This window comes from Acinonyx jubatus, chromosome E3 (assembly GCF_027475565.1).
Source record: "Acinonyx jubatus isolate Ajub_Pintada_27869175 chromosome E3, VMU_Ajub_asm_v1.0, whole genome shotgun sequence".
Lineage (NCBI taxonomy): Eukaryota > Metazoa > Chordata > Mammalia > Carnivora > Felidae > Acinonyx > Acinonyx jubatus.
The window spans coordinates 38,486,399-38,503,853 of NC_069398.1; the positions used below are offsets into that span (position 1 = coordinate 38,486,399).

General features: G+C 61.6%; 2 protein-coding genes across 3 annotated transcripts; both read left to right on the forward strand.

Annotated features, from left to right (window-relative positions):
• The first annotated feature begins 1,639 nt into the window (after positions 1–1,639).
• ATP6V0C (ATPase H+ transporting V0 subunit c) lies at positions 1,640–6,655 on the forward strand. Its single transcript, XM_027043526.2, has 3 exons — positions 1,640–1,882; positions 5,589–5,772; positions 5,922–6,655. The coding sequence occupies exons 1-3, from the start codon at positions 1,804–1,806 to the stop codon at positions 6,124–6,126; spliced, it is 468 nt and encodes a 155-aa protein (XP_026899327.1). The 5' UTR covers positions 1,640–1,803; the 3' UTR covers positions 6,127–6,655.
• A 139-nt stretch (positions 6,656–6,794) lies between these two features.
• Positions 6,795–17,087, forward strand: AMDHD2 (amidohydrolase domain containing 2). 2 transcript variants are annotated; one of them, XM_027043525.2, is made up of 11 exons: positions 6,797–7,013; positions 7,876–8,012; positions 8,092–8,231; positions 14,116–14,170; positions 14,344–14,556; positions 14,638–14,726; positions 14,826–14,970; positions 15,045–15,152; positions 15,313–15,381; positions 16,390–16,491; positions 16,844–17,087. In XM_027043525.2, exons 1-11 carry the CDS (start codon positions 6,931–6,933, stop codon positions 16,930–16,932), a joined length of 1,230 nt encoding a protein of 409 aa, XP_026899326.1. In that variant the 5' UTR covers positions 6,797–6,930; the 3' UTR covers positions 16,933–17,087. The 2 variants fall into 2 exon arrangements, with proteins under 2 accessions (XP_053069385.1, XP_026899326.1); XM_053213410.1 differs by lacking the exons at positions 16,390–16,491; positions 16,844–17,087 and adding an exon at positions 15,540–15,724 and having other exon boundaries at positions 6,795–7,013.
• Positions 17,088–17,455: the final 368 nt, after the last annotated feature.

Consider the following 17,455-nt stretch of genomic DNA (forward strand, 5'->3'; position numbering starts at 1 on the left):
ACGCCAGGCTGCTGCGGGGCCTGGGCCTGTCCTGGGTCCTCCTTGTGACCCCAGGAAGAAGGAATGAGGGCGTCGGGCTGTAGGAGGTGAGCTGGAGAGAGAGGAGAGGGTGTGGTGGAGTGGGCAGCGGGCCATGCAGCAAAGAGGCCCCCCCATACAGCCTGACAAACGCCTCTCAGCTTAGAGAAACGGCAAGTCCCAGGTGACCTTGGCAAAGGCAAGGGGTTGGGAGGGAGGGCGGGTGAAGTGGAGACACCGAGTGAAGATTTCTCTTTGCAGAAGTCAGAGTCTGGGAAGAGGGTGGCGGAGGAAGGTGGAGAGGCCTCCGGGGGTACGGCAGCCTCCTCCCTTTTGAAACAGGACAGACCAGACACATCTGCAGGCTGCCAGTTGGCGTGGTGGAGGACCCAGTCTTGCCAATGGGAAGGGGCCACGAGGGAAGCTGTTGTGGAAGGTGGAGCTGAGTCCGGTGGGGTGGTGGGCAGAGGTGCTGACCCCACACTGCCCACATGGAGAAGGCTGCCACCCAGGACTTCCAGGGAGAACCCTTTAGTGCTGGGACCAGGGTCAGGAGCTCAAGGAAGACCAAGGACCAGGTAGTTCTGAAAGGCAAGGAACAAGAGGGCAAAGGGAACCACGGCTGGTGGGGAGAGATAAGGCGGCCAGTCGGGGTGCCGATAACCCTTCGTGGGATCAGCAGGACAGTTCCAACCCCAGGCCAAGCTGCCAGGTGGAATGGGAAGGAACCACTGGCTGTTGTTCCAGAAATAAATGCAGCCCTGCCCGTGTCAGCTTTGCGTGAGGACAGGCTGGAGGAAATGGATCCCAGAATATGCAGAAATCTGGGGAATCATCCACAGGTCGCAGCACTGACAGGGTTTCAAACCAGCCAGGCTTACATCTTGAGGGGGTAGAGACAGCCCCCCAACTGAAGGCTGGGTCACTGATGCAAAGGAGGGGACAGATGCCGGGAAGGGGGCTCCTTTTCCTCAGAAGCCAGGAGAGAAGTCACCAATAGCTGGGACGGGGGCCGGTAGGTCTGTGTCTGGAGGAGATTGGGGACATGGTCGGGGTGGGGCGACCTGGGGGCACAGGAGGGCTGCGAGGAGAGGCCAGGAGTTCACAGGTCGGGTAGGGGCTTTCCTGGGGACTGGAGCAGAAGAAAAGGCCGACGGCCAGGCCTTGGGATTTCGGCTCCGTTTGTTCATACTCCGTCTGAAGTATGAAGACTTCCCGGGGAGACCTCGGTCCCGGGTGCCCGGAGAAAGGCCGCGAGAACCTCGCCGCCGAATCCACTCGGCGAACGTAAAGGAAAGCCGCACCAGCTGGCGCCTCGCAGCCGCAGAGGAGGCGGGGCACCCCACGCCCCGCCCCATATGCTAATACGAGGGCTACCGCCCCGCCCCCGCCCGGGAGCCGGACGGGCCCAACGCCAAGGGGTGCTAGAAGCTGCCAGCGCCCGGCTCCGCGTCCGCGGAGGCCGAGGTGGGGCGGAACGCCTGAGTCCGGGTCGCTTGGGCGGCGGCACGGTGCAGGAGCAGTCAGAGGGCCGCTAGGGCGTACCAAGCCGTGGCGCCCCCCGCCTGCACGAAGTGGTATAGCCCGAAGGGGCGGAGCCCGGGTCATGTGACACGGCTGCGGCCGCCATTTTGTTCTGCGGTGCTGGTATTTAGAGCGCAGCCGCTGACGGGCCGGGTCGCCTTCGCAGCCGCCTGACTGCTCTCCTTGCGCTCGCTTGCCGTGCCCGGCCCGTCCTCGCCCCCGTCTTGGCCCGCTGAGCTCGCCCTCTCCCCACCCGCAGACATGTCCGAGGCCAAGAGCGGCCCCGAGTACGCCTCCTTTTTCGCGGTCATGGGCGCCTCGGCCGCCATGGTCTTCAGCGGTGAGCGCCGAGGCAGGAGGGACTCGGGAGGCTGGGGGCGCCGGGACTCGCGGAGCTTATGCCCGCGTCGCCCTAGGGTTCTTGGTGTGACGTCACGCTGACGTAATTCCGAGCTGTTGGGGGGGTCCCGAGCCTCACGTGACCGCGGGCGGGGGTCGGGGCCCCGAGGGCTGCGAGTCGCAGGGCCTGCGGGCTGGGCGGGGGTGCGGGTCTCACGGGTCTCCCGGGGATCCTGGGCCGGCAGCCCTGCCGCCGTCAGTGTAGGTGCGGGGGTGGGGCGGCGGCGCCGCTGCCATCTTAGCCCTAGGAGAGGCGGGAGGGAGGCTGGGGTGGGGGCGCGCGGTCCTGCGCCTGCTCCGCACCCCCCACCGCCCTCCTGCGGGCAGGTGTGACATCACACGTCGGGAAGCTCCCCCTGTTCGGCGGGTGTGTCGGGGGATGAGGCCCTGGCGCTCCCCTCCTTGGTACACAGCTCTCGCCCTTGTGGCGGCCCGCCCCCGACGGGGGTCAGGTGGGTCTGTACCCAGAGGCAGGTGCTTCCGGTTACGGCCTGTCACTGTTTCCCCGTAGCCCTGTGGGATGTGTGGGTTGTTTGGGAAAATGGGGCAGAGGGGATGGTCCTGACAGTTGGCAGGAGCCCAGGGCTAGGATTGTGAGGAATGGGGCAGGGGTCTGGACAGGCTAAGGGCAAAGGACGGGTGTTTGGGAAGCAGGCCAGCATCAGTGCTATGTGTGTGCAAGCTTGTCGGGGTCTACTTCTGGGTGAATGAGAGAGTGGCATAGAGTGTCATATTGGGTCTTTGTCCTTAGGAGGGAGTCGTCTGGTTCAGGCCTGAATGAATGAATGACTTCCCTTTTCCCAGGTCCGAAATTGGGAGGGCTCCCCTAGGCAAAGAGAAGGGGCCTTCCAGGTTCTTGATGCCACCCTGCTTTTGAAGTTAGGTCTTGACGGTAATGGGTGTTGAATTCGGTGAAAACTGGTCTACCTGAGAGAAAGGCACGTGGGCCAGGCCCAAGAATGTGGGACCCAGGAAGGTGAGTCCTAGTCTGCTGCAAGCCTGTAGACTGGTCTGGCCTGGTCTCCTCTGGGCCTCCTTAGGTAGGTCTGGTTTTTGGTTTGGATGACCCCGCCCTGCCCCACCCTACCTGGTGGGCTGGGGAGGCTCCCTGTGCAAGTATGTGGCGGGTTTGAACTCCAAACAGCCTGTGCTGTCTGTAAACACTTGTGAGGTGGGGGCTTGGGGACTCTGCTGTCTTGAGGGCCGCCCTCTGCCTGGGCCTGTCTGCCAGTCATGAGTTGCTGAGTGAGCCCTACCCTGCCCTTCCCATCACGTGCACATAAGGGGTCATTTGTGGTGGGAGAAGTGGTCTGGACTTCCCCTTCTCTCCCAGCTAACCCTGCTCTTTCCACATCTTAAGGGGCTGCCTGCTTTCCAGCACTTCCGGACGGACAGGCTGCTGTAACCCCCCCACCCCTTTTCTGCCCTTTGCCTCCACAGTTCTTGAGATTCTACTGTGCCTGGCCACGTGTGCATTGTTACTTATGGCTGTCATTCGTTCATTCAGCAAATGTCGAGTGAGCGCCTACTGTGTGCCAGGCACAGGGGGGCATCAGTGAACAAAACAAGACATTCCTGCCCCAGAATTCCTTGAATTCTGGCTGTCATTGCTTGTTCCCGAAGCCCTGAGTTTGCCCCTTGGGCCCTTTTTCTGTACCCAGCTCCTGGCCTGCTCTAGTCATCAGGTGCATCTCTTCCTTTTCTGGAACTTAACTTGATACTTTCAGATGGAGCCTGATCAGAAAGCAGGTCTCTGGAAGTTACTGAGAACAGGGTATCACTGGTCTAGGGCTTTTTTGTTGCCCCAGGCCTCTGAGGATTGGTGCTGCCTGCTCCTGTGGGGCCCGATCTCCTTCCTGCTTCCCCTTTTTTCTTGTGACAGAAGTCCTGTCAACTCTTTCTTCATCAAGTCTTCCACAAGTTTGTCAGTTGCTCCTTTACCGTAATCTCTGACTTCCTCCCTGCTGGCAGGCACCCTGCGTTTGGTGCTTTGTTCTTGGAACTGCCTCCTGATTGCACTCTTTCTGTTCCCTGCTCAATCTGGGACCTCGTGAGGCTTGGCCTCCAGAGCTGGCATCCAGGGTTTTCCGGGACACCTGCTGCTGCCCAGGCCAGGCTGCTTTTCCATCCTGATGGTCAGCCCTGTTTCTTCCCTTTGTTCCTGTCGTGGCGGCCCCACCCTCAGCCACACGATCTCCTTGCTGCCTTCTGGAGAAGGGCCCCGCCCACTTTCCACCTCTGGCCATGTCCTGCTACCTGGGATGCTCACTTCCCAGTAATTGGTGCCTTACTCAGTGACACTCATCGCCTGTGCTCTCCCGCTTGAATGACAAACCATGGCACTGGCTCCTTGCATGCACTTGACATAGCCCGATGTGGTGCGGGGCCTGCAGTAGCAGCCCCCAGAATGCACTGCAGCCAGGAGAGTTTCCGGAAGAGCTTCGTGAAGACCAGCCCTGAGCCCCAGGTTAAAGGTGCCGAGTGTCTAGGCGTGGTGGTGTTGGAGTGGAAATCCCTCTGCTCCCACCCCTACTTCTTTTCTCTTTCTGCTAGCTCCCAGTGTGATGCCTCGTTGGGGGACGTCTCCATTCGTGCGTGCTGTCTGCAATCATTTTTGCTCACTCAAGCCTCTTCCTCAAACGTCACTTTCTCTATGGAGCCCTTCCCCCACTCCCACAGGCCTCCCCACTCTTACGTGTTGCTGTGCTTGGAGCGGCCATGTGTGTTTCCTCACCGGGCTTGGAGCCCTGGGAAGCCAGAGCTCCTCTGACTTCCTCCCTGCTCAGTGATGAGCACAGAGAGGAAGCATTTTTTGTGGCCCAAATAGGTGAATAAAACGTGCAGAGGAATGGCCAGGAGTGTCCACATCTTTTCTGAAACCCATGAGCCATGTTATCCTTTGCTCAAGCAGTGCAGCAAGACCTTGGAGGGCAGGAGTCAGCAGAGCCACCTGGGCCCTCTGTGGCTCTATTCTGTGCAAAAGTTACTCCATGCGTGGAGGCCAGGAGAAGGGAGATTGGAGGAAGGCAGCACACCCTGGCAAGAGCGAGGCAGAGTACCATCAGAGGAGACCGGACGTCCTCCCGTTCCCCCACGCCTCGTTGCTGGAGGTCTTGGGGGGGTGGAAATCTAGGCTTCTGTGAGCCCAAGGCCTCTGTGCATGCAGGCGTGCTTCTGGGAGGTCTGTCAAGGCCTCATGGTCCACCTGGGTGATGGCAGAGAGGATTCTTTCCAGACTTGAGAGCCTAGTCCTGCTGTGTGCCTGAGGATGCCCTCAGCTTTCTCTCCATGTGACTGGGCTACTCTGCTGGGCCTGTCAGAGCTCCACCTTTTAGGCCGTGGGCAGCTGTACTGGGGTCTCTGGGAGGTTGGGGCCAAGGTTAGACAGCGGAGCAGGAGCCCAGATAGGCGGGACAGCCGTTAAGGGCCTCTGTTGGAGGAAGGAGACAGCTGCCTGAGCTCCCTGCGTGCCCAGCTGTAGCTCTTGCCCCCGAGGGCCACCTCCTGCCCTGAGCTGGGTGCCAGCTTCATCTCACCTTGTCGGTGATAACTTACGGTGTCTCTCGGCTGTGCCACAGCTACTACCCCCAGGGTCCTGGCCCCAGGTGCTCTGAGCTCACCTTGCCTTTCCTGCCCCCTCCCCACAGCCCTGGGTGCCGCCTACGGTACAGCCAAGAGTGGCACTGGCATCGCGGCCATGTCTGTCATGCGGCCAGAACTGATCATGAAGTCCATCATCCCAGTGGTCATGGCTGGTATCATCGCCATCTACGGGCTGGTGGTGGCCGTCCTCATTGCTAATTCCCTGAATGATGGCATCACTCTCTACAGGTGAGTGCCGGGCCCCTCCCCATAGGTCATGTCCTGCCTCGGGCGAGGCCACTGCACGGGGCTGGGAGGGCTGGGGAGGGGGCGTCGGGCTGGTGACTTGCTTCCCCTGGCAGGTGGCTGACGTCTATCCGGTGTCTTCTCTCCCCCAGGAGTTTCCTCCAACTGGGTGCTGGCCTGAGCGTGGGCCTCAGCGGGCTGGCAGCTGGCTTTGCCATTGGCATCGTGGGGGACGCTGGTGTGCGTGGCACTGCCCAGCAGCCCCGGCTATTCGTGGGCATGATCCTGATCCTCATCTTCGCCGAGGTGCTCGGCCTCTACGGTCTCATCGTTGCCCTTATCCTCTCCACAAAGTAGCCCCTCTCCGAGCGCACCAGCCACAGAACACGATGTAAAGACCACCCCTCATTCCGAAATGAACAGCCTGACACACACGCACGGGGCCGCCGCCCCCCCAGTAGTCGGTCTTGTAAATGCGCAGTGTCCTAGTGCCCGTTGTCTGCTACCCCGGCCTCGCCCCCGCCCCGCCCCGTGCCGTGGACATCCGGGCCCACTCCTTACCCATCCGGGCCTCCGGCCGCCCCCACTCATCTGCCCTAGAGCGCTCTGTAGAAGGGTGAATTAGAGTTGTCATTTTCTCTTCACTGGATGTTTCTTATTTATAAAGATTTGATCTGTTCATACGTCTGTGGAGCAGCCCTCCGTCCCCAACTATATAGTAATCTTAGGTCGAGTGTTGCGTTGTGGGGTTGCCGTTTGCTCCGAGACTCTTTGGATCGAACCACCCTCCCCCAGCCCTGGCTGTCGGGGGCCGCGGGCCAGTGTGCTGGGCCTGCGAGGTCCTAGAGCCGAGCCGTGTCCAATAAAGTTCTCGGTTGTGACTGGACGCCTGTGTGGACCGCTTGTGTGGGCCCGGGCCCGGCGGGGGCGGGGCGGGGGCGGCCGCGGCGGCTCTGCCGGCCCAGGGGCGTGCCGGTCACGTGGGCGCCCTGATCACGTGGACCGGCCGGTCACGTGGCACGCCTCAGTCAGCTGAGGGTCACGTGGGTGCGACCGGAGCCCGGCGGCCCGCAGTCGGCCGAGTGCGCGGAGAGCGGGAGAGCGGGCTTCGGCTGCGGGGCTCCGGGTGGCGCCCGCTCGGTGGGGCTCCGGTGGCTCACGATGCGCGACGCACAGGGCGAGGGGCGGGCCCCGGTGCTCCAGTTCACCAACTGCCGCATCCTGCGAGGGCGGGCGCTGCTCAGGTGGGGTGCGGGGTCAGGCGCTGCGGGGGTGGGCCCGGGAGCCGGGCGGGGCGCGGGGTGCGGAGCCGGCAGCTGCCGGATTGGGGCCCGAGGCCGGGTGGGGTGCGGGGACGGGAGCTGCTAGATGGGGTGCGGAGCCGGCGGGGTGCGGGCCGGGCACTGCTGGAGTGGGGCGCAGGGCGCGAAGCCGGGCACTGCTGGAGTGGAGCGTGGGGCCGGTGGGGCGCGGGATCGGGAGCTGCTGGGATGGGGTGCAGGACTCGAGGCCGGGCACTGCTGGAGTGGGGCCCACGGCTGGTGGGCCGCGGGATGCGGAGTCGGGAGCTGCTGGATTGGGGCCCGGGGGCCGGGTGGGGCGCGGGGTGCGGGAGCTGCTGGACGGGGTGCGGGGCCGGCGGGGTGCGGGGCCGGGCAGTTGTGGAGTGGGACGCGGGATGCGGGGTCGGGAGGTGCTGGAGTGGGGCGCAGGATGCCGGGCGGGCACTGCCGGAGTGGGGCGCGGGGCCGGTGGGGCGCGGGATGCGGGAGCGGGAGCTGCTGGGATGGGTCGCAGGGCGCGGGGCCGGGCACTGCTGGAGTGGGGCCCGGGGCCGGCGGGGCGCGGGGTTCGAGGTGCTGGAGTGGGCGTCGGGGCCGGGTGGGGCGCGGGGCCGGGGGATCGGGAGCTGCTGGAGTGGCGCCCGGGGCCGGGTGGGGCCCAGGGTGCGGGAGCTGCTGAAGTGGGGGCGCGGGGTGCGGGGTCGCGCGGTGCTGGAGTGGGGCCCGGAGCCGAGCCGGGTGCGGGGTCGGGATGCGGGCTCAGGCACTGCTCTGGTGGGCCCAGGGACCGGCCATCCTAGCTTCCGTCCGGCTCTGCCCGCAGGGAGGATCTGTGGGTGCGCGGAGGCCGCATTCTGGACCCGGAGAAGCTGTTCTTCGAGGAGCGGCGAATGGCGGATGAGCAGCGGGACTGCGGGGGCTGCATCCTGGCGCCTGGCTTCATCGATGTGCAGATCAACGGTGCGGTCTAGGGCTTAGGGGACAGGGACCCGGAGAAGGTGGTCCGGGCACCGTGCAACCTTCCTCTTTGTGGCCGTAGGTGGATTTGGCGTTGACTTCTCTCAGGCCACGGAGGACGTGGGTTCGGGGGTCGCCCTGGTGGCCCAGAGGATATTGTCGCATGGAGTCACCTCCTTCTGCCCCACTTTGGTCACCTCGCCACCGGAGGTTTATCACAAGGTGAGGTCAGGCTTCCGGTCTCAAGGCAAGGGGGCTTCAACTTTAATTTTCAGACTTTTCCTGCCACAAACCCCTTGGCACTTGGGTCTGGCCTCACCCTTTAGCCTCCCCCACCCCCTGGGGCCTGGGGTCCGGGGTCCTGCCCCTAGGCTCTTCTTTGGTGTTCCCCCGCCCGCAGGGGGTCACTGCCTCTGCAGACCTTCCCACAGGCCTTCGTGTTTATTGTTGAGGTGTCTTCGGGGCTAGACGTCCTCTCCATCTCGCACCCTGGCCACCTCCTGGCTCCAGAAACCGATTGCTGGGACTTTCTGGATTGCCACATTTGTACCATCTCCTCAGGTTCATCCCCCTTAACTTGTCTGTGCTGTGTGACTCCACTGAATGTGCTTTCCAGAAAGAAGCTTGTTGTCTGCCCCTGCCGCCCCCTTCTGTCCCCGCTGCTGCTCTTGTGGCCCCCACACACCCTTCCACTTCCTCTCTTCTCTGCATGGCCCTATAGACATTTTCACCCAGGCGGGCTCTCCGGTTTTATTCTTCACCCCACCATCTTGTTGGGTTTCTTTGGGGCGGTGACTTTACATGGTAACCGCCAGAAAGCAGGTGGTATTCATCATGCCTCTTTACCGCTTGATGCTTAGTGGGTTTTGAAAAGCGTGGACGTCCCCTTACCCGAGTCGAGTTGGGGAAGGACAGCAGTTACCCTTCAACCGCCGCCCCCCCCCCCCCCCCCCCCCCCCGCCGCATTGTTGTTTTCTCCAGTACAGGGCTTTTTTTGCAATTATGGGTCATGTTGCCGGTCATGGGTGGGGAGGTCCCTCCTGGGTGTGTGGACACACAGTTGGAGTTGGGTGTTGTGGGAGTTTGAGTGTGGGCTTGGGATTGGGTCCTGGCCCCCTAAGTTCATCTGTCATCTGGGGGACACGAGACCATCCTTACTTTTTTCTGAGCCCCCATTTTCTCAAATCCAAGTTGCGAATGAGCACCACGTCTGTCTCCTGGGGTTGTGGGGCAGGCAGCGCTGTGTGCGGTACCTCTTAAACACTCGGTACGCTGTCATGTGTGGACATCTTTCTGGAAATTTCTCCCAGGCCTCCCATCACAAAGTCAGAGGTTAGAAACTAAGCTCATCTTCCTACTTCAAGCCACCTGGTTCTGTGTTTTTTCTCTTGGTCATCAATCCCTGATTTCTCTTGCCTGGAATCTGGGAACGCGCCCGCCTTACTGTCCTCCCCCTTCCCGGGACCTACCAGTGAGGCTTCCTGACTGTTACCTAGTCTCCCAACTGCCGGCCCTGCTCCGAGTCCTGCCGCAGCGGCCTTCCCAGGGGACAGGGCATAGCACATCACTCAGCCCCGCACCTTTTATCCTTCTTTTTTTTTTTTTTAAATGTTTATTTGTTTTTGAGAGAGAGAGAGGCAGAGCGTGAGCAGGAAGGGGGCGGAGAGAGAGGGAGACACAGAATCCGAAGCACTTGTCAGCACAGAGCCCGACGCGGGGCTCTAACCACTCAAACCCATGAACTGTGAGGTCGTGACCTGAGCCGAAGTCGGCCGCTTAACTGACTGAGACACCCAGGGGTCCCCACCCCCTTTTTACCCTTCTGAGCAGTCCCTCCTCCCTAGCCGCCCCAGCCTCGGCCCTCTCCCCACGTATGGTCCAGCCATTCTGGGCCATTCTCTTTCCTGTTCCCAGGCCTTCTGCCCTGTTTTATCTTATTGTTTCTGTTGCCTGCTCTTTGGAGCTGTGACTCTGCTGTGCCCGTGGCTTCGACAGCACATTTGACCATCGTGATACAGGTTATGAGACCTCTTTTTTTAGGACAGGGAGTTTCTGGTCACTAGGATTTCTGGCTTGTGTTTTCTTTCCTTCCTTTAATGTTTGTTTACTTATTTAGGGAGAACGTGGGTACACAAGCCGGGGAGGGGCAGGGAGAGAGAGAGGATCCCAAGCAGGCTCCGTGCTATCAGCACAGAGCCCGACGTGGGGCTCAACCTCACAAGCCGTGAGATCATGACCTGAGCCGAAAGCAAGAGCCGGATGCCTAACCCACCGAGCGCCCCAGGCACCCCTCTGGTTTATGGCTTCCTGCTGCTACTTGTCAGTCTCCACAAACACTCGCAGGGTGAAGGCGTTGGACAGCAGAAAGTAAAATCTCGGAGGCCGTGAATGTGGAAATTTAATCCAGTGTCATCTCAGACGCCACGGGGCCGTTCGCTTAGGTATCTCCCTGATTCCCGTCCACCCACCTTCTTCCAGGGCTGGCTCACACTGGGCAGAACTGGATTGCTGCTCTGTCAGAAGTTACCCGGATCCCTTAGCATCGTGTTCTGGCCCATTGAGACCACCTGCTCTTTTTGGGGGCCTCTTTCAGTCGTACCCTTTCATACCCTCCCAGAAGGAAGCTCTGGCTGAAGTGTTCTCGGCTTCTGGTCCATCGTGTGCTTAGCCAAGACCTGCTACCTCCTCAGGCGGCAGCCAGGCTTTCACCATGCCCTCTGCACTTTGACCTTTCCCATTCTCTTGCCGTCCATGCTGTCGTTCATTGCCTTCTCCCTACTTAGCGCTCTCTGTCTCTCCCTCGTCAAACTCAGTTTTGTTTCGAAGTACAAAGGGAACCCCGTGCGTCAGGTTCAGACCTCACTTCGGGCTCAGAACATGAGACCTGGACTTGGGCCGCGTACCTTCCTGGAGGCATCCGCGTGAGAGTGGCACCTGTGAGACTGGGTGGGGACAACAGCCAGTAGCGGGCACGGCATCGAGAGGGGCCCCTCTCCCGGTGCGGGAGTCCCAGTGCGGACCGCGTGCAGAACCCCTTAGAACGTGTCACAAGGCGGCTCCCTGGAAAGACGGGATCCGGAGATTCACCCACAAGTTCATCTGCCCCATGGGCTGGGGTATCCCCTCCCCGGCCGTCTGACCGTAGCCCCGTGACTGGCACCAAGCTCTCTTGGAAGACTTGGAGAGAGCTTCAGGACGGGACCTGACACTGGTCACGACGGGGTCGCCTGGTGGAACGTGGGCCTGTCCTCCACAGACGGGCTGAGGGCGAGGGTCGAGAGGGTGTGTTCGCGAGCAAAAAATCTATTCCTGAAAAACTCAGCCGTTACCTTTTTTTTTTTTTTTTTAAGTTTATTTATTTATTTTGAAAGAGAGAGCAGGGGAGGATGGGGCGGGGGGGGGGGGGGGGAGAGAGTTCCAAGCAGGGTCCTCATCCTCAGCACAGTGGCCGATGTGGGGCTCGAACTCACAAGCTGTAAGACCATGACTTGAACTGAAGTTGGACGCTTAACCGACTGCGCCATCCAGGCACCCCTTTTGGTTTGTTTTGCTTTTAATTTTTAGCGAACTTACACGAATCTCCTGGCTTGTTAGGAGAAACAGCAGCCCTTTGCCCCCACCAGCTCCCACCTGGAGACGGTCACCTTCGGCTCAGCTGGTCCCTGGAATTTGCTCTCGCCTGTCTAAGCTCCAGGCCGGTTTAGGGCAGTGAACAGGGGTGTCTGCTTCCACCAGCGGAGCTGAGGCTAGACTCCTCTTCGTGGGTTTCCGGCCCCCCGCCCTCCCCGGGTAGCAGCCTGCCGACTTGGGGAGACCCGCCGGCAGGACTGGGCGAAGGACTCGGTGCTGACCCGTTTTCTTACCCGTCTGCCCCGTGTCTTTGGGACTCCTTGTTTGTTCTCTCAGCTGGGGACTCCACTCCCCGCCTCTGCCCGTTTCTCACTCTTCTTGCGGGACGTGTGGGTGCGCCCAGCGCTCTATCAACGTTGTTTTCCCTCGGCAGCTTTAGGGACCTGTTCCGCGGCCCTGGCTGCCGGCCTCCCTGGACCGAGCTGTCCTGGGAGCTCCTTCCCGTCACCTGGGGGGGTCCCCTGGCGTCTTTCTGCTGGGCCTCTATCCCCTCTCCCGTGCCTTTGTCTTTGCTGGTTTTTGCCTTTGTTTTGGAGCATATCCACCAGCTTCTGCTAGAGACGGGGGCGCAGAGAGCAAAGTTTTCAAGATCTCGAAGGTCTAACGAGGTTTTTATTCTCTTGATTGGGCGTAGGTTAGAAGTGACTTTCCCCTAGAATTCTTAAAGGCGTTGCTGTATTGTTTTCTCATTTCCAGGGTTGCTGGTGAGAAGTCGGAAGCCACCTGACCTCTGATACTTTGTGCATGACTTATTTCTTCCCTCTGGAAGCTCGTGGAATCTTCCCTTTGGCCTCGGGTTCTGAAGTCTGAGGGTGACACGTGTGGGGCCTGTGGGGAATTTATCTATTGTGCCGGCCATTGGCACACCCTGTCGGTCTGAAGTTTGGTTTTTGGTTTTGTTTGCATTCCTTGATCACAGCGCGTGTGTGATTTTTCTCTCTCGTTTCTCTGTCGTCTTTCCTGGGAGTCATTATTCCATGGCTGGGCCTCCTGGATGGCGTCTCTGGTTCTTTCTGCGACTCCGCTTCCTGAATGTTTCCTGTGTTTCTATGTTCTGGTTCTTGACTTGGGTTGTTTTTGTTTTGTTTTGTTTTGTTTTGTTTTGTTTTTATTTATTGCTCAAGTTGTATTGTATTTTTTTATTTTATTTTTTCTTTAAGTATTTTACTTATTTTGAGAGAGGGAGAGAGAGAGAGAGGGAGCGCGCGCAAGTGTGAGCAAGGGAGAGGCAGAGAGAGAATCCTGCACTGTGAGTGCAGAGCCCCGTGTGGGGCTTGATCTCATGACCTGCGAGATCACGACCTGAACCGAAATCAAGAATTGGATGCTTAACCGACCGAGCCCCCCGGGCATCCCTCACATACTTTTAATTGGAAGAGCTCGCTTTCTCTCTCAGTGTTTTTTTCTGACCCTGTCTTCTTGTGTCACGGGTGCAGGACCTCTCCTCACGTGTCTTCCCGTCCCTGCCGGCCCTGCCCTGTTCGTCCTCTGTCTCCCCAAGGTTTCCCCGAGCTGCCACTGAGCCTTGGCCGTCGGCTGTGTTTGAGATCAGGCGCCAGCAGGCTGCTGGGAGCCCCGAGACTGGGGCGGGCTCCTGGGGGCGCCCTTAGTTGAGGTCCCTGGGCCGAGGGGACAGCCTCACTGGCTCCACGCTGAGAGTGTTAACCTAATCGCAGGGGGTGTGCCTCCACCCACCTCTCGCCTGGAGCCCTTCCGGTTTGCTAGCAGGGCACATTCAGGGCCCAGCTGCTCTTTAATGGTGTCTGTGGTTCCCCCCGCCCCTGACCCCACTTCTCAAGGCGCTGCCTGTTTCCTCAGTGTCTCCACCACGTGCCCCTGCCCACACCTGCCCAGTGTCGGCCTATCAGGCTCCCCGGGTTTCAGCCTCTTTACGCATTGCTGTATCTGGTTTGGGGTGGGGGTGCCCCAGGGCCCTTCGGCGGGCGGCAGGTTTCTCTGGCAGCTCGCCCCGCCTCCAAGACGGGTCATGTGAGTACCTGTGTTCGGCTCAGGCACCGTGTGTCTGTGCCCTTGACACCTGAGCCCCCAGCCCCGTGTGCACCGACCTCTCTGGCCCCCGAACCCCCGCTTCTGTGCTCGCGCTGCCTGGACTGCACGCCTCCTCTTGACCCTGGCCGTGTGTGCGGTCCTGCAGCTCAGGAGGCCAGGCCCGCTCCCCTTTCTGGCTGGGTCCAGACCCTTTGGCCACGTTGCGGGGCCAGGTCAGGTCCCTTTTGTCCATTCCTGTTCCTTGCTGGCAGCTGGCCTTCCGCCCCTGCGTGTTCCTCCGCGTCCTGATGGTTCTTAGCGCTGTGCCTTCCCTGACTCTGGTTGGGGGCCTTCGACTACCTTCTGCTATCTGACGGAAGGCCATCAGGGGGCTGGGCTCTGACCTCTGACCTCTGACCTCGGCTGGGCTGTGATCTCTGGGCATTGGGCCGTAGGGGGCAGGGCTTTAACAGCTGGTTCCCCCCAGGTCCTTCCTCAGATCCCTGTGAAGAGTGGTGGTCCCCATGGGGCAGGGGTCCTCGGTGAGTGGCTGACCCCTCTCCCTGCCCCCACCCCGGGAGGCTCCTTGGGGACCTGTTGGCAGCCCTTCCCCCTCCAGAGGCCCAACTGGGGAGGGAGGTCGGGTAGGTGACGGGCCAGGGCGGGGGCTGCATGGCCAGAGGCCCGCTGGAGCTGTCCACTCCTCTTCTCCCAGGGGTGCACCTGGAGGGCCCGTTCATCAGCCGGGAGAAGCGAGGTGCACACCCCGAAGCCCACCTGCGCTCCTTTGAGGCCAACGCCTTCCACGATGTGCTGGCCACCTATGGGCCCCTGGACAACGTCCGCATTGTGACGCTGGCCCCCGAGCTGGGCCGAAGCCATGAGGTGATCCAGGCACTGACAGCCCGTGGCATCTGTGTGTCCCTAGGTGAGGACTGCCACCTCCAGGGTTGGGCCCGCGTGGGGTCCTGGGCTGGGTGCACACTTTGAGTCCAGGTCCCCTATGCAGGACACTCGGTGGCCGACCTGCAGGCCGCGGAGGAAGCCGTGCAGAGTGGGGCCACCTTCATCACCCACCTCTTCAATGCCATGCTGCCTGTGAGTGCCCCGTGCGCCCCTCCCCACCCCCGCAACTCCCTGGGTGGGTAGGCGCAAGGGCTCCTGCCGTCACTCAGCTGCCCTCCTATCTCTGTCCAGTTCCACCACCGTGACCCCGGTATCGTGGGGCTCCTGACCAGTGACCGGCTGCCTCCCGGCCGCCACATCTTCTACGGGATGATCGCGGATGGCACGCACACCAACCCGGCCGCCTTGCGCATCGCCCACCGGGCCCATCCCCAGGGTGAGCGGCAGGGCGGGGCGGGGCCCGGTGGGAGGACTCGGCCGGGCAGCTCCTGAGTCCCCTTCCTTCCGCAGGGCTGGTGTTGGTCACTGACGCCGTTCCCGCCCTGGGTTTGGGCAATGGACGTCACACGCTGGGGCAGCAGGAGGTGGAGGTGGACGGGCTGACAGCCTATGTGGCTGGTGAGTGACCCTCTCGTCCCGCTGACTCCTCGACAACGGCCCTTTGGCCTCTCTTGTGGGAAGCAGACATCGGAGCATTCCCCGCCGGCCTGTGGGCCCCCCACCCCCCATGTGCCCAGTAGCCCCTGGTCCCCCCAGAACCTGCTCTCTCACTCTCAAGGCACCAAGACACTGAGCGGCAGCATAGCCCCGATGGATGTCTGCGTCCGGCATTTCCTGCAGGCTACAGGTTGGTGAGGCTGGAGGGGGCAGGTGTGTGCGCGCGCGTGTGTGTGTGCGCGCGCGCGCGCATGTGCACATATGTGTCGGGGGGGGGGGGAGGTTGGAGGGAAGCACGGAGACCCCTGAGCTCCTGCAGCGACACCCTTTGTGGGATGGGATTCCTAGGAGTGGAGCACCAGGAACACGGCTGAGGCCCCCTGCAGCAGCTCAGGGGCAGGTTCGGAGAGCGAGGAGCAAGCATGTGGCTGGGACCCAGGGTGATAGGCAGTGAGGCCACGGCACCGAGAAAAGGGTGCTCACCGTACCCACGGGAAGGCCCTCGGCCTGGGGCCTGTGGATTCGCAGGACTCCGTGGGTACGGAGCTTTAGGGAGGGGAGGGGGGCGGTCGGAGCAGCCCTTCAGGCTTGCTGAGGGGGTAGGCGTGTCCGGGGTGGGGGGGGGGGGCAGGGAGGGGTATTTGGCAGAGGCTGTGGTTGGCCGGGCCCTGCGGGATTCATGGCAGTGCCCGGGGCTGGGGTGTCACCTGGGGGTGCCCGGGTTCAACATGCTGTTTAGAGCAGCAGGGAGACAGGCCAGGAGGCAGGAAATGGCTGTAGGCTGGCTGTTGGGGGGAGGGGTGGTGAGGTAGGGAACAGAAGAAAAAGGATTCGGTCGTGTGGCTTCTTGAGAGGGAGCAGGGACGGAAAGCCAAGACCAGGTGGCCTTGTTGATGCCCAGGCTACTGCTTCTTTTTGGGGGGCTCTTCCCGGGACCCGGAAGAAGGAGGGGCCTGCGGCCATTTGGGTCCAGGGCATTTGTCAGTGAGGCGGGGAGCCCTGCAGAGCTGGGATGGGTGAGTGACCAGAAAAAGGGTACCTGGCAGTGTCCTCAGATGAGGGGGAAGGCAGGGCTTTGTCAGCCTGCTGCAGAGACCTGGGATTTCTCTGAGACTTGGAGCTTTGAGGCTGGGGGAGAGGCTGCCCACGGAACCAGCTGGGGATGGGGGGTGACTGGCCGGTTGTGTCCCCTGAGCAGGCTGCAGTGTGGAGCTGGCCCTGGAGGCTGCATCCCTGCACCCCGCACAGCTGCTGGGGCTGGAGAAACACAAGGGGACCCTGGACTTCGGGGCTGATGCAGGTCAGGGCCCGACGTGGGCACCCGGGCCGGTGAAGACTCGGGAGGGCTCGGGGACTCGGGACAGTGCCAGGGCAGGTGGGATCTTCCCTGCGCCCAGGTGGCCTTATCTGGCCACCAACCTCAGCCCAGGTTCCTCTTCCCGTCGGGTCAGGTGAGGGGCAGCTGGGGTCTTTGTCCCGTGCGCCCTGCTTCCAGGAACGTGGGTTCCAGGGCCTTGGTCAGCCTCCGACGGGGTGGGGTGGCCGTGCCCAGATCGTGTCCCAGGCTTCAGTTTCCCCACCAGCTTCTGGATGGGTGTGGGGTGGTGGTGGACCCACCCCTGCCTCTGTCTCACTGGCCGCCTCTGACCCAGACTTCGTGGTGCTCGATGACTCCCTCCACGTGCGGGCCACCTACATCTCGGGCGAGTTGGTGTGGCAGGCGGAGGAAGCCAGACAGTGACTGAGGACCACGGCTGGAAGGGACGACCAGCCTGAGCTGGACACTGTCAGGGCTGAGCCATCGAGGAGCTGGTCTCCAGGGAGCGAGTGGGAGCCCTGCCCCAGGTGGAGGCCTGCCAGGTGGAGGCAGCTGGATAAACGTTCGCCCCGCAGGGACTTGTCTCGTGTCTGAGTTTTGCTTCAAGGCAGAGCGCCGTCCCCTCGGTGGCTCTCTGGGTGGGGTGGGGAGGAGAGCGGCTGGATTCTAGCTGATCCCAGCCTTGGGGGGCCCCAGTGAAGGTGACAGGGCCCCTCTCTGTTGGACAGTCGAGTCTGAGGCCTGCAGCCCCACACGCAGTTGTGCTGGTTGGAAATGAAGGGCGGGAGGGGAAAGTCCTGGGTCGTAGGTTGGAAAGTGGACAGGAACGGGCTTGGGGACGGTGAGTGTGGAGGGCTCCAGAAGTTTACATGTCGGGGGACAGAGGAGAAGGGTATTCTTGGGATTCTTAAATTTTATTTTGAAGGAGGGGAGGGGCAGAGAGAGA

Excerpts from the sequence above, each read along its gene's own strand:
- ATP6V0C (XM_027043526.2), top strand. The coding sequence starts at position 1,804 with ATGTCCGAGGCCAAGAGCGGCCCCGAGTACGCCTCCTTTTTCGCGGTC. Across the intron at positions 1,883-5,588 it reads GGCCGCCATGGTCTTCAGCG|CCCTGGGTGCCGCCTACGGT; the intron begins GTGAGCGCCGAG and ends CCCTCCCCACAG. Across the intron at positions 5,773-5,921 it reads GATGGCATCACTCTCTACAG|GAGTTTCCTCCAACTGGGTG; the intron begins GTGAGTGCCGGG and ends TCTCTCCCCCAG.
- AMDHD2 (XM_027043525.2), top strand. The coding sequence starts at position 6,931 with ATGCGCGACGCACAGGGCGAGGGGCGGGCCCCGGTGCTCCAGTTCACC. Across the intron at positions 8,013-8,091 it reads CATCGATGTGCAGATCAACG|GTGGATTTGGCGTTGACTTC; the intron begins GTGCGGTCTAGG and ends TTGTGGCCGTAG. Across the intron at positions 8,232-14,115 it reads CACCGGAGGTTTATCACAAG|GTCCTTCCTCAGATCCCTGT; the intron begins GTGAGGTCAGGC and ends GGTTCCCCCCAG.